The sequence below is a fragment of the Papilio machaon genome, chromosome 5 (assembly GCF_912999745.1).
Source record: "Papilio machaon chromosome 5, ilPapMach1.1, whole genome shotgun sequence".
NCBI classification, from domain to species: Eukaryota; Metazoa; Arthropoda; class Insecta; order Lepidoptera; family Papilionidae; genus Papilio; species Papilio machaon.
In genome coordinates, this window is record NC_059990.1 from 375,841 (window position 1) to 391,373 (window position 15,533).

The 15,533-nt window shown below is 36.6% G+C and overlaps 1 protein-coding gene across 5 annotated transcripts in view; it reads right to left on the minus strand.

The window, feature by feature from the left end:
• The window catches only part of LOC106707481 (cytochrome P450 6B6), a 34,589-nt gene extending 20,566 nt beyond the window's left edge, over positions 1 to 14,023 (minus strand). The window contains exons 1-2 of one of the 5 annotated variants that reach the window (XM_045677852.1): positions 3,433 to 4,916; positions 2,738 to 3,077 (exon numbers count right to left, since the gene is read on the minus strand). In XM_045677852.1, the coding sequence (XP_045533808.1) occupies positions 2,905 to 3,077; positions 3,433 to 4,795 (1,536 nt within the window). In that variant the 5' untranslated portion in view covers positions 4,796 to 4,916 and the 3' untranslated portion in view covers positions 2,738 to 2,904. Of the gene's footprint in view, positions 1 to 2,737; positions 3,078 to 3,432; positions 4,919 to 11,778; positions 12,101 to 12,477 lie in introns of those variants that run through there. The other 4 variants (XM_045677850.1, XM_045677853.1, XM_045677848.1 and 1 more) reach the window with 4 other exon arrangements.
• Positions 14,024 to 15,533: the final 1,510 nt, after the last annotated feature.

The window sequence follows — 15,533 nt, forward strand, 5'->3', positions numbered from 1 at the left end:
GCAATGTCGGTTACTTTGATTCTGAACTAAAATACAATACCTAATTCAGATATAATACAACATACCTCTGCCTATATATTTTTTTTAGTATTGTATTCGTTGAAGTGTTTTGATACGCTTATAAATTTTTGCACTTTAGTAGGGCTTTAGTTAATTGTTAAGTTGCTATTTCATAATATAAAATTATAATTATAGCAAGCCGCCACGTGGATTCGCCGTAATAGCGAGCGACCGCTGCCCATATACATTCGCAATTGCAGATGCGTTGCATTACTTTAATCGACGGGTAAAGAGAGGCACAGAAAGAGAATATTTCCCCGTTCTATGCGTCCCCTCTGCCGTCAAATCCACTTCCTTTCCTCATCCTTTCTATATAGGAAAAGGTTGGGAAGGGAAACAAGACTAAAATTGATACTGCCTCAGGCACGCACTCATCAGACTGTACGCGGAATTGTTCCACTTCACGCCTGTCTCCTGTGTGGTCGAGGTACTGAACCGGGCACCGGGCGAGCCGACACATTCTTGAAACAGATGTTGCTGTGCTAGCGTCTACCACTGTAAAATAAATCATATTGTTAAGTTGTTATCATCAATTTGCTTTATAAATGTACAAAGTTATGAAACACGGTCTAGATTGCTACAATATTGTACTTGTTTCAATTTATGTCTAACTCAAAATAGTAAATGTAATTGAAATCTTATTAATTGTAATTCTCCAAGAGAAACTTTAATTCAGAGTAAAAACTTTGGTATGTCTTCGAGTATAAAGACACATTGACATTTCCTTGTTTAATGTCGGAACTTTTTACTTGATGCTATTATGTAGCCTTTGTTCTACATCTATGCGAAATTTAAGCGATATCCGTTAGATCATTCTACTTTCTCATTTATAACATAAGAAAGATATATCAAAGGCTTTTAACAGTTTTTTTATAACAATCTTTCTTTAATAATGGGGAATACGCCGATAGACAATTATAGAATAATTAATTAATTAAGAAACGGCTTAACTCACGTTTGATCGTCCGGTGACGGCACCGACTAGTTTCGAACCCATCGGGGGTCCATCTTCAGGGCGAGTGACGCGACCGCGAAGTCTTCGGATTAAACACTCGCCCTGAAGATGGACCCCCGATGGGTTCGAAACTAGTCGGTGCCGCCACCGGACGATCAAACGTGAGTTAAGCCGTTTCTTAATTAATTAATTATAGAATACTTCTAAGTCTATCCTATAATAAAACATAATACAGCAAATCATTCTGGCCAGCTGTTATAGTATTCGACTTATTTAGTTTTTTTAAAAATTGTGTGTAACAGTAGTTATATTGTTAGTTATATTGTGAAATAAGTTGAGAAAAACATTTAGCGCAAATTGTAGTGGTGTCTATGGTTTAGTGTTTTGACCGAAATTTGGTTATTTGTCTTCTTAGTCAGTCTACGCAGGACGTAGGGGTCGCGCATTGATGACCAAAATGCCCGCAAACAGCGCAAACCCGAATCCTTGATCAAGTCTTCGGTCCATCTCGTAGGTACTTTTTAAGTGTAAAGGAGACATAAGTTTGTGTCAGCACATATTTTTTCATACAAATCAACATGAACAAAAGTAATAGGACTGCGTCGCCCGTAGGAAGTAAAGGGAAAGAGTGAAACAGAGGTCGAGGAGAGGTTGCGGACTGTTTATCCTCACTACTACCAAAAAAATTAAGAAGCATTTTATGGTCAACTTATTTTGCTATTCTGCTACTTTGTTTCTGACATTCATTAATTCATTTTATTGATTAGGAAGGACACCTACAAATAATTAAGTTATTGAAACTTGAATCTCTCGGCCCTTTTTAATAATAGACATCTTGTTGAAAAATACTAAACATTGCTGAGATAAGAATTAGTGATTATACTTAAGTATTCAATGTGCTTTTTTCAATGTACTCCAAAAATATATTACACGGGTTAAGCCCGCTACACACATTCAGTTTTAACTGCACAGTTTTAACTGAATAGTGAATTCAATCACAACTACGTGCGTAGGTAAAAGTGAGATCTGTATACAGTTTGAAAGACATGAAAATTTTTGGCTACAAACGTTTGTTTTTACTGTATACTGTGTTCGACTGTTCTGTACAGTTAAAACTGAGGGTATGTAGCGGGCTTAATCCTCAGGCAAACCTTGTCAGTCCGGTTCCGTATTAAGTCATCATGACCAGGCGATAAACATTTATAGTCGTCATAAGTGTCAGCTAAAAGGTTAAATTATTAAACGGCAATATCAATATTAAATTAAATGACAACTGAAGGACATCAGAAGTAAAAATAATATACTAAGTTAGCTCATAGATTTGTCGTATTTTACATCTTTTATGTGAAACTAGCTGTCGCCCGCGACTCCGTCCACGCGGAATTAAAATAAAAAATAAGTACCCTATGTGTTCTTCCAGACTATGATCTACTACATCAATGTCAAATTTCATCAAGATCCGTTGAGCCGTTCTTGAGATACCTTCAAACATCCATCCATCCATCTAAACATTCTTATTCATAATATTAGTATGTTAAATAAGTCCTCAACTCTTTATTCATCTGGGAAAATGTACAGATAAAAAGTGACAGAAAAAGACATGGAAAGGAGAAAGGAACAAGGACTTTGACATCTGCCATCTATAGAAAGTAAGAAATTTGAAACAAATATAGTATCAAATATTTATTTTATATTTACATTAACATTTATTTATTAAGGCTAATAAAAAATTATTAATACCCACAATAACCGAATTATTTAAAGTTCAGTGAGACAATAAAGGGTATTTATAAGCAGGAAAACGCGTGTAAATAACACTTAAATTTATTAAAATATTATCAAATGTACGTACAAATTAGACACGACATTCCTGAGTACCTGCGTAATACTTACTTACTTCTTAACTTAAACATCAAAGGTAATCCACCGACAACACTTTGCACTACATTAGAAGTGGGATCAACCCTAGGATGGCGCACCGTTTGCGGCGCGGGTTCAACCGAGTAGCGCGACAGCACCGCCGCCATACCAGCCAGCGACTGCATCAGACCCAATCTCTCCCCTGGAATAGTATTTTATACTTGCTAGTTTTAAGTAGCGACATTTTGCATATTTTATTATTTCAACTTATCACAAAGTAATAGTATGCTTGCTATAGACATAATATCATCTTTGTTTAATTATTTCAAACCTAAATCTCATTTGTGTATCAATTAACTTCTGTACATTTTTAACCGCTGTTGTGATGATTCCACAAATATCGTCTTCGACAAACATAAAACATTTTACGCATATTTTTCAACGTATAAAACAGTTTTTCGAACAATAATATTTTCATGACTTTGTTAGTATTTGCAAGTAAAATATTTAATGAATGCTGAAGAATAAAAAAAAACAAACAAACAAAGTGAACTTACCAATACATGCACGGGGACCTTCGCCAAATGGTAAGTATATGTTTTTGGTCATCGGGTTTATGAAATCATTTAAGAAACGGCTTGGCTTGAATTTCTCTGGCTCCTCGAAATACAGAGGATCCATGTGCAACGCCTGCACTGGTATTAATATTAAAACTCCCTCGTCAATAGTAAGGTCCATCTCGGGGAACGTGCACTTACGAGTACACTTCCTTACCAAGTGACCTAACGATGGGAACATTCGGATGCCTTCTTTGAAAGCACAATGCAAGTAAGTCATTTCAGAAACTGCATCATAACAGAGCTTGTTATTGTATTTGGCTAAAACTCTATCGATTTCTTCTTGCACTTTTCGTTGCTCCTCGGGATTATATGCGAGTTCATGCAGCGTATAGCTTGTAGAAGAAGATGAAGTTTCGAAACCCGCGGCGAAGAAGACTATAATTTGAGCCATTATTATTTCATCAGTTAACTCCAAAGATACCTCTTCGGGCATGCCATTAGATTTAACTGTTTCAATAGATTGGCCAACTATTTTACCTTTTTTCTTATATTCCAACAGAAGATCGACGAAGTCGTTCCTGCCGCATGGTTCGTAATTTCTCTTTTTCAGAATAGATTTGACAAGGGCGTTCGCGTCATTTTCTATTTTCCCAAATATTCTAAAATGTTTGCATGCTTCTGGAAACATCTCTTTGAGCATTTGTTTAATAATTTGACTGATTTCTATCTTAAAAATATCAATACCAAGTTTTCTAAAAGAGGAATTTTCCACACTAAGAGAATCCATGTCGAGGCCGAACCCACAAGCACCGATGAAGTCAGTAGTATACCTCGCCATTATCTCCCGAGAGTCCAGGACTCGTCCAGTCGGCGGTGCGTTGATAGCGTGGTTCTGCATGCGCTCAGCACGCTCTACGATGAGAGGGAACATCGCCTTCAGTTTTCCGCTGGTAAACGCTGGAGTCATACGCTGCCTCAACAATTTCCAGAGATCTCCTTCAGCAAGGAAAAGATTTTTTGCTATGGGCTCAATAACCTTTTTGTGAGTATTGATACCTCTCATGTGAAAATGTCCAAAGTCTGAAACGAGGATACGCTTAACAATTTCTGGATCTCTTACAACAAGTTCTGGGCGCATCGCTCGATAAAATCCCACGACCTTTTCCTTGGGATATTTCCTGTACATTTCCACGCCAATTTGTGTCATACTTTTCTTCCATAAGTACATACGCGAATTGTTGCCGAAATATGGTACAGGTTTGTCATGTTTGATTCCTTTTTTCTCCCAATACGTGAACGTTCTTGTACCGTAGAGGTACAGGGCGACACACAGCACGAAGACGACAGCCAGCGTCAACATGGTGGAAGGTTTGCCAGTCGTAAACACTCCGCAAGCTTATATAACCCGCAGTCCGATAATAAATTGATAACAACAGTACACAAATCAGAAATATTTTTTACAATGTACGAAATTATTATTAATAAAGAAAGATCGATCATCTGCAATAGCGTAAGACAAGATCTGAATATATGCGAAAACTAAAAATCGTTTCTAAAGTTTCGCACATTTATTAATGTAAATATATACATATAGAAAACATATTGTGATTAAGAATACTCTAGTGTTTGCCCAATTTCAGTAGTAGTTACATAACTTAACACTAGATGTCGTTATTTTGGTTGCTCTCAAGTTTATATTTTACGATACACATAATAATTATGAATTCTAAATTATTTAGGTTTAGATAGTATTTAGAAGTCATAAGGATATTATATCAACTTAAAGGTTACAAGTGGCCTCTTCGGCATTTTACTCAGATACCATAGTAGATAATAGTAATATAAGTAATATAAAAAGCGTCTTTTCGCAATAAACACTTCCACACAGTATTCAAAAACTTACTGAAGAAAAGCGAAGAAGTCCGAAAATAAGGAAAACATACAGAATATAAAACTTAACCGAAATGGATGTCAAATCTATATTGTACCACGTGGTGACATCTGTGACATTTAAAGAAATTAACGTTCAAATGTTTCATCGGGTATATCGAGAGATGGCGCTATTATATTCGCGTTGAACGACAAGTACGGAAGTATCCTGGGCCTGGTCAGAGTATGTAAAGGCATTTTTTGAAGTAAAACTTAGATACTTCTGACCCTTAACCCTCTTAACCCTAAATCTGCAAAAAACTTGGTTTATCTTATCACCAGCCGAAACAAATAATCAAACAATTGAACAGAACAGAACTGACGTACGCAAGGACATTTCAGAGGTTCCAAAGATTTTGAGTTAAATATAAAAAAAAATTACGGACGCAAAATATAAACCTACATACCTCAGATTAAATATTCTATATTTAAAAGAAAAAAGATTGTAAAAGTGTATTCTTTTATGTATGTAAAATACCATAGTCACCTACTGAATGATCAGAAATCAGGTATCATTTGATTCTATTTCTTCCGTGTGAATATAATCAGTGGTGTTTTTGGGTTTTAATTATACAAGTCATAGTTATTTGTTGTTTTTAATTATTACTTTTTGCTATTTATGTACGTGTATTTATGTTGATAAAATAATTATATTATCGCAAGATTAAGTCCAAAATTACGTCAATATAACAATTGTACTAGTCATCGTGACTGTCCAGTTTATATTCGTTTTAGATATCAGCGGGGCCTTTAGGGTGACCAATGTCACCACCTAGCAGTAACTATTTTAACAGTGGTAGATCCCGCAACAACATTATTTGTTGCGGGATCAACATTACACGAATGGGCCGGGTCGACCGGTGAAATACCACGACACACAGGAGACAGGTGTCAAGTGGATGCAACTCCGCGTTTCGTCTGTTGAGTGTGCGTGCCGGAGGCCTAATTTTGGTCACGTTCCTTTTCTTAAAAGGAAATGATGGGTAGGGGAAGTTGATTTGGCTTAGGAAAGGACGCATAGGAAGGGGAAATATCCTATTTCAGTGCGTCCCCTTCTCTGTCGATTAAAGGTAGGCAACCCATCTGCAATTGCAAATGTCCATGAGCAACGGTCGCTTCGCTATTTCGGCGAATTCAGGTTGTTGCACGCTCGTTTGCCACCTTGTTATATGAAAAAATCTATAATCTGCATGAGCAGCACAACCTATATTGGGATAAAATATGGGTCTTATCGTGACAGTTTAAACTTCCGGTAAATTCACCTTAATTTTTGTATATTCATTTTGGCCTTCTAAAAGTCGTCTGAAAAGTATCATAAAGTCTCTTAGTAGGGCCGGAAGTTGTTCGAGGCCCCATAAATAAAACTATTAGCGGTTATCTCGATTGCTATTTCTCTATAATATTCTCTATGATACTCATTTTATCAATGATAAAATTTGCAACAAATGTTATTCCAATAGAGTATAGAGTGTGAGCACGCAGCGCGCGCAACGTGTAATTTATTGAATCAAGACCATGGTTTAAATATATGAATTTATCAATAACTTTTCGAGATTTTTTAAATAACGTAAAAATTATTTTAAAAAAAGCTCTAGCTACTAGCTACTTTGAGTAGAGATAAGTTAAATCGTCGATAATTTTAACCAAGGAATATCTAGTCTTCCGTTGATCATGTCTATTCCCGCGAATACAAGATAGGAAATATACAAGATAGGAGATTATTTGTTTATAAATATTTCTTGTAATCATTCTAACAAACACGTAAGCGGGCAGTTAGTCACACCAGTTTGACACTAATTTTTTGTATGGTATTTGTGCGATTGCTTTTGTATTTCTTTCACGTTGCATACCAATGCAGTCGTTTACAGTAGCACATTGACGCATGCTATAGCAAACGCAACACCGCGTGTGCGCCGAGCGAGGTTCAGAGGAGGGGTATATATTAGGTCCTTACATATGAAATTGGCGTTTTGTATGGGAGGAACAAAAAGTGGAATATTTTTTAATATAATATATTTAATTAATCAAAGTATGAGCCATTATTTACATTCTATGCACTTTTGCCATCTCATAGGTAGTTCATTGATCCCTTTACTAAAAAAACCAGTCGGACGGGAATCAATAAAATCTTTGAAGGCGATTTGGACTGCCCCATCGGAGTTGAATTTTTTCCCTTGCAAGAAGTTATCCAAATTTCGAAAAAAATGGTAATCTGTTGGAGCAAGGTCCGGGGAGTACGGAGGATGTCTTAGACTTTCCAATTGAAGCTCTTCTAATTTAGTAGCCGTCTGTTGCGCAATGTGTGGTCTAGCGTTGTCGTGAAGCAGCAGTGGCGTGGAGCGATTGACCAGCCTAGGTTGTTTAGCCGCTAGCTTTTCCATCATGGTTTGCAATTGCTGACAATAGACATCAGCCGTAATAGTCTGGCCAGATTTGAGAAAACTGTAATGAACAATACCGGCACTAGTCCACCAAACGCTTACAAGTAACTTTTTTGGGGTTCATTTTCGCTTGGGGCAGGATTTGGCTGGCTGGCCAGGATCCAACCATTGCGCTGAGCGCTTCCGATTATCGTAAAGAACCCATTTTTCATCACAGGTAATGATTCGGTTTAAAATACCTTCATTATTGTGCCGGTTTAGTAATGTAACGCAACAGTCGACGCGCGTTTGCCGGTTTGCTTCAGTCAATTCGTGAGGTACCCACCTTTCAAGCTTTTCAATCTTCCCAATTTGCTTCAAGTGAATTAAAACAGTTTTATCACTAACATCGCAGCCTGCAGCTAACTCGGACGTGGTTTGCGATGGATCCGCTTCCACAATAGCCTTCAACTCTTCATTATCAACTTGAGTCTCAGGCCGTCCACGGGGCTTGTTCTGCAGATCGAAATTTCCAGAACGAAAACGTTGGAACCAAAAACGAACTGTGTTTTCTTTTGCAACACGACCGCCATACACATCATTCACCCTTCGAGTCGTTTCCGCAGCACTAGTGCCACGGCGGAACTCGTACTCGTAAATAATGCGATATTTTAAGTTTTCCATTTTGTAAAATGAGTGACGCAAACAGAAAAAAACAGAAGAAAAAAAACAAATGAATGACGGTCATCGAACCACAAATACATGAGTCTATAGCTGTACAAATTTGAATTTGGAATTCCTTACCAAAGAGGAGAAATTCGTGATTAAAGTGGCCAGTACGAAAAACGCCAATTTCATATGTAAGGACCTAATATTTATATAGGGGTATATATAACTAGTCTGGCCATAAATACTGTTACATAAAAACATTTCTTTTTTTCAACTTTTTAATTATTTTTAAATTTGAACACGTATATTATTTTAAAAACTTAATTCGTTTTTGCGCCATTTCACATATTTTTTTGTGTTCATTATCAAATTACAAAATGGAATGGGGTATTAAAGAAAATAGGATTGCAGTGATCGCCTTGCACAAAGTGGGTATAGAGCAGTCGATCATATTCCAGACACTTCAAAAGCTTGGTATCAGCTGTATGTTCGTATATCATACTATTAACAGATACAGCATCACTTCGTCTGTCGAAGACCAGAAAAGATCGGGGCGGCCGCGTGTTGTTAGAACTACAAAGGCTGTTAATGCTGTTAAAGCTAAAATTCGTCGAAACCCCATTAGGAAGCAAAAAATCTTATCGCGAGAAATGAAGATTCCCGCTAGAACTCTGTCGCGTATTATAAAACAAGACCTGAAGCTCAGTGCTTATCCACGATATACAGGGCATGCCCTAAATCAATCTTTACAATTAAAGAGAGTGGATCGATCAAAACGCCTTCTGTCGCGATACGCAGGAGAAAGGCACAGAAATATCCTCTTTACCGATGAAAAAATTTTCACGATTGAAGAACACTACATTAAGCAAAATGATAATGTGTACACTCACAGTTCTAAAGAAGCTGCTCAAGTTGTCGGAAAGGTAAAACGTGGTCATCATCCTGCGTCAGTGATGGTTTGGTGGGGCGTGTCTTATCAAGGAGTCACAAAACTACATTTTTGTGGAAAAGGAGTGAAAACTTCAATCAAAGTATATCAAGATACAGTCTTGGATCATGTAGTGAAACCTCTAAGCAATACAATTATTAAAAATATACCGTGGACTTTCCAGCAGGACTCTGCACCTGGTCACAAGGCACGAACTACCCAAGGCTGGCTTGAAACCAACGTTCCGGACTTTATAAGAGTTGAAGACTGGCCCTCGTGTAGCCCAGACCTCAACACTTTAGACTTCAAATTATGGTCAGTTTTAGAGGACATGGCCTGCTCTAAACGACACGCCAGCATTGAGTCTCTTAAAAAATCTTTGGGGCAAGCAGTGGCGATATTTCCCTTGGATACAGTGCGTAAATCCATAGATTCTTGGCCAAACACATTAAAGGCCTGTATAAAAACTAAAGATGGCCATTTCAAATGGAATATTTTTTTATTTTTTGCTGAGACCTTAATAAATATGAAGGTATAAATTTTATTAATATTACATTACTTCATTTTTAAAAAAAATCATTTTCATTTGTAACAGAACTTATGGCTGGACTAAGTATATAACTGTTTGGTTTTACCCTGAAAAAAAGGTCTTATGTGGCAGCAAGAGATCTGTGATTTTGTGGACTACGAATATTTGATATAGAAAGCGAGTCTTCTCAAGTGGTCAATTAATAATTCGATCAACAAATGGCAGACTAAAATTGATACTGCCTCGGGCACGCACTCATCAGAGTGTACGCGGCATTGTTTCACTTCACGCCTGTCTCCTGTGTGGTCCGGGTACTGCACCGGGTGAGCCGGCTCTTTCTTGAAACAGATGTTGCTGTGCTAGCGTCTACCACTGTAAAATCTATATATATAAAAGAAAGTCGTGTTAGTTACACTATTTATAACTCAAGATCGGTCGAACTGATTTAGCTGAAAATTGATGGGGAGGTAGCTTAGAACTAGGAGACGGACATAGGAACTTTTTATCTTGTGTGCATTTTTTTTATTCCGCGCGGACGAAGTCGCGGGTAAAAGTTAGTAAATAATATTGTTAAGTTCTTATCATAAATTTACGTTATAAATCTACAAAGTTATGAAACACGGTCTCACACGGTCACCCAAAATAGTAAATGTAATTGAAATCTTATTAATTGTAATTCTCCAAGAGAAACTTTAATTCAGAGTAAAAACTTTGGTATGTCCTGTCTCCTGCAAACACCGCAAATCCGAAACCTTGATCAAGTCTTCGGTCCATCTCGTAGGTATTATTTAAGGTGATATAAGTTTGTGTCAGCAGATATTTTTTCATACAAATCAACATGAACAAAAAGACTAGGACTGCGTCGTGTGTAGGAAGTAAAGGTAAAGAGTGAAACAAAGGTCGAGGAGAGGTTGCGGCCTGTTTATCCTCACTTCTACCAAAAAAATTAAGAAGCATTTTATGGATATTTTTGTGATGTAGATTACAACTTATTTTGCTTTTCTGCTACTTTGTTTCTAACATTCATTCATTCATTTTATTGATTAGGAAGGAAAATTAAGTTATTGAAACTTGAGCATCTCGATCCTTTTTAAGAATAGATATCTTGTTGAAAAATACTTAACACTGCTGAGATGAAAACCTATTAGTGATTATACTTAAGTATTCAATGTTCTCCAAAATTATATTACACGGGTTAAGCCCGCTACACACATTCAGTTTTAACTAAAGTGTGAAACTGTCCAGTTCAATCATAACTACGTGCGTAGGTAAAACAGATCTGTATACAGTTTGACTGACATTCAAAATTTAAAACTGAGGCTGTATAGCGAGCTTAATCCTCAGGCAAACCTGTTCAGTCCGGTTTCGTATTTAGTCATCATGACTAGGCGATAAACATTTACAGTCATGATGAACGTCAGCTACAAGGTTAATATTAAATTAAATTAAATTAAATGACAACTGAAGGTCATCAGAAGTAAAAATAATATACTAATAAAGCTCATAGATTTGTTGTATTTTACATCTTTTGTGTGAAACTAGCTGTCGCCCGCGACTCCGTCCGCGCGTAATTAAAAAAATAATAAGTACCCTATGTGTTCTTCCAGATTAAATCTACTACATCAATGTCAAATTTCATCAAGATCCGTTGAGCCGTTCTTGAGATACCTTCAAACAAACATCCATCCAACTAAACATTCTTATTCATAATATTAGTATGTTAAATAAGTCCTCAACTCTTTATTCGTCTGGGAAAATGTACAGATAAAAAATGACGGAAAAAGACATGGAAAGGAGAAAGGAACCAGGACTTTGACATCTCCCATCTATAGAAAGTAAGAAATTCAAACCAAATATAGTATCAAAAATATTTATTTATTTAAGCTAATAAAAAATTATTAATACCCACAATAACCGAATTATTTAAAGTTCAGTGAAACAATAAAGGGTATTTATAAGCAGGAAAACGCGTGTAAATAACACTTAATTTATTAAAATATTATCACATGTATGTACAAATTAGACACGACATTCCATAAACTTAGAACAAAATCTTATAGGAGTACACGTGTAACACTTACTTACTTCTCAACTTAAACATCAAAGGTAATCCACCGATAACACCTTGCACTGCATTAGACGTGGGATCGACCCTAGGATGGCGCACCGTTTGCGGCGCGGGTTCAACCGAGTAGCACGACAGCACCGCCGCCAGACCAGCCAGCGACTGCATCAGACCCAGTCTCTCACCTGGAATAGTATTTTATACTTGTTAGTTTTAAGTAGCGACATTTTTAATATTTGATTATTTCCACAACTTATCACAAAGTAATAGTATGCTTGCTATAGACATAATATTATCTTTGTTTAATTCTTTCAAACCTAAATCTCATTTAAGTATCAATTAACTTCTGTACATTTTTAACCGCTGTTGTGATGATTCCTCAAATATTTTCTACGACAAACATAAAACATTTTACGCATATGTTTTATGTACATATGTACGTTACATATAGAACTTTTTTCGAACAATAATAGTTCCATGCCTTTGTTAAATATTTGATGCAAGTAAAATATTTAATGAATGCTGTAGAATAAAAAAAAACAAAAAATCAAAGCAAATTTACCAATACATGCACGGGGACCTTCGCCAAATGGTAAGTATATGTTTTTGGTCATCGGGTTTATGAAATCACTTAAGAATCGGCTTGGCTTGAATTTCTCTGGCTCCTCGAAATATAGAGGATCCATGTGCAATGCCTGCACTGGTATTAATATTGAAACGCCCTCGTCTATAGTAAGGTCCATCTCGGGGAACGTGCACTTACGAGTACACTTCCTTATCAAGTGTCCCAACGATGGGAACATTCGGATGCCTTCTTTGAAAGCACAATGCAAGTAAGTCATTTCAGAAACTGCATCATAGCTGAGCTTGTTATCGTATTTCGCTAAAACTCTATCGATTTCTTCTTGCACTTTCCTTTGCTCCTCAGGATTGTATGCTAGTTCATGCAGCGTATAGCTTGTAGAGGAAGATGAAGTTTCGAAACCCGCGGCGAAGAAGATCATGATTTGAGCCGCAATTATTTCTTCGGTTAACTCCAAAGATACTTCTTCAGGCACGCCATTCGGCTTAATTTTTTCTATTGATTGGCCCACGATCTTTCCTTTTTTCTTATATTCCAACAGAAGATCGACAAAGTCGTGCCTGCCGCATGGTTCGTAATTTCTCTTTTGCAGAATAGTTTTGACAAGGGCGTTCGCGTCATTTTCTATTTTGCCAAATATTTTAATATGTTTGCATGCTTCTGGAAAGATCTCTTTGAGCATTTGTTTAACCATTTGACTGATTTCTACCTTAAAAATATCAATACCAAGTTGTCTAAAAGAGGAATTTTCCACACTAAGAGAATCCATGTCGAGGCCGAACCCACAAGCACCGATGAAGTCAGTAGTATACCTCGCCATTATCTCCCGAGAGTCCAGGACTCGTCCAGTCGGTGGTGCCTTGATAGCGTGGTTCTGCAAACGCTCAGCACGCTCCACGATGAGAGGGAACATCGCCTTCAGTTTTCCGCTGGTAAACGCTGGAGACATACGCTGCCTCAACAATTTCCAGAGATCTCCTTCAGCAAGGAAGAGATTTTTTGCCATGGGCTCAACAACCTTTTGGTGAGTATTGAAACCTCTCATGTGAAAATGTCCAAAGTCTGATACGAGGATACGCTTAACAATTTCTGGATCTCTTACAACAAGTTCTGGGCGCATCGCTCGATAAAATCCCACGACCTTTTCCTTGGGATATTTCCTGTACATTTCCACGCCAATTTGTGTCATACTTTTCTTCCGTAAGTACATACGCGAATTGTTGCCGAAAAATGGTACAGGTTTGTCATTTTTGATTCCCTTTTTCTCCCAATACGTAAACGTTCTTGTACCGTAGAAGTACAGGGCGACGCACAACACGAACACGACAGCCAGCGTCAACATGGTGGAAGATCTGTCAGTCGCAAACACTCCGCAAGCTTATATAGCCCGCAGTCCGATAATAAATTGATAACAACAGTACACAAATCAGAAATATTTTTTACAATGTACTAAATTATTATTAATACAGTTAGATCGATCATCTGCAATCGCGTAAGACAAGATCTGGTGATATACGAAAACTAAAAATCGTTTATATAGTTTCGCACATTTAGTAATGTAAATATATACATATAAAAAACATATTATTGTGATTAAGGATACTCTAGTGTTTGCCCAATTTCAGTAGTAGTTACATAACTTAACACTAGATGTCGTTATTTTGGTTGCTCTCAAGTTTATATTTTACGATACACATAATAATTATGAATGCTAACTTATTTAGGTTTAGATAGTATTTAGGAGTCATAATAATATTATATCAACTTAAAGGTTACAAGTGGCCTCCTCGGCGGTATACTCAGGTACCATAGGTAGGTATGAATTAGTCGTAAAAGAGGTAGTTGCTAGGTGCAGATTGCTGCATCAACCAACTAACTACTATTTAAAATGCTAAATAACATTAATGTTAGGTCATTTTCCATGTTGATCAGATATTCTAGGAATAGATATGGATGTGTTATTTTATAAATTAAAATGAGCGCCTGCTATAAAAATTCAGACAACGATTTGAAACTGGTACTTATTTTATACAACAATAGTGGTAAGATTTTTTCATCAGAAGTAAAAGTGTATACCAAACTTGGGATGAATGAACAGAAAATAGGTGTATTTTATATTGTTACAATTGACCTAAATAAACAGAGCAAGTTAAATAAAACTTATTTTAATATACACTAACTAATATTCACCAATAATATTAGAAGTATTCGCTATTCTTGCGTAAGTTCTGGCAGAACTATGGTCAATGTTAAGAGGTTGGAGTTGCTTAATTTAATTAAAAAGCATAACAATTTTTCGGACCTATTAGAAACTGTTACATACTATAAACAAAAAAGTAATGAGATTGAATGTGGATGGCTATAAAGGTAGAGGAAGACCAAAGAAAGTATGGATGGATTGTGTGAAAGAGGATATGAGTAAGAAGGGGGTAAATTCAGATATGACGGCTGATAGAGATGTATGGAGGAGTAGTACATACTGTGCCGACCCTCCATAGGGATAAGGGCAGGTTGATGATGATGACATACTAGGTTTTACCAGAGGCGTTTAATTAATATTGGTTACAGGAAGAAAATTAAAAATTAAGTATTTATGTTTATATTAACAAGTAGCAGTTGCCCGCGACTTCGTCCGCGCGGAATAAAAAAAACCTAGTGATAAACATAAGTATGTCAGCCTATGATAGTGTAGCTTCCAACCAGTTAAATAATTTTTCAGTAGTTTCGGGGCCTACTCAATGCTTTGTTTGCATTGCACTTAAATCTTTTCTCTTAACACATGTCCTTTCTTCATCTCGAAGTGACATCAAGCGAACACTTTCAATGGTAGGTCTATGAATTACATTTATGGCTAGTTGGTTCCTTATGAATGTGCAAAAAAATGTCGTTGGCTTATTTAAAAGTCTCGCATACTATTTTTGCATGTCGACGAACTCAAAGACAAACAGTTAGATACGAACTTTAAAAAAAAGCTCGAATTACATAGCAAATTATCTGTTTTCAAAAGTGTTTATCTCAATTTTCAAGTAATTCTG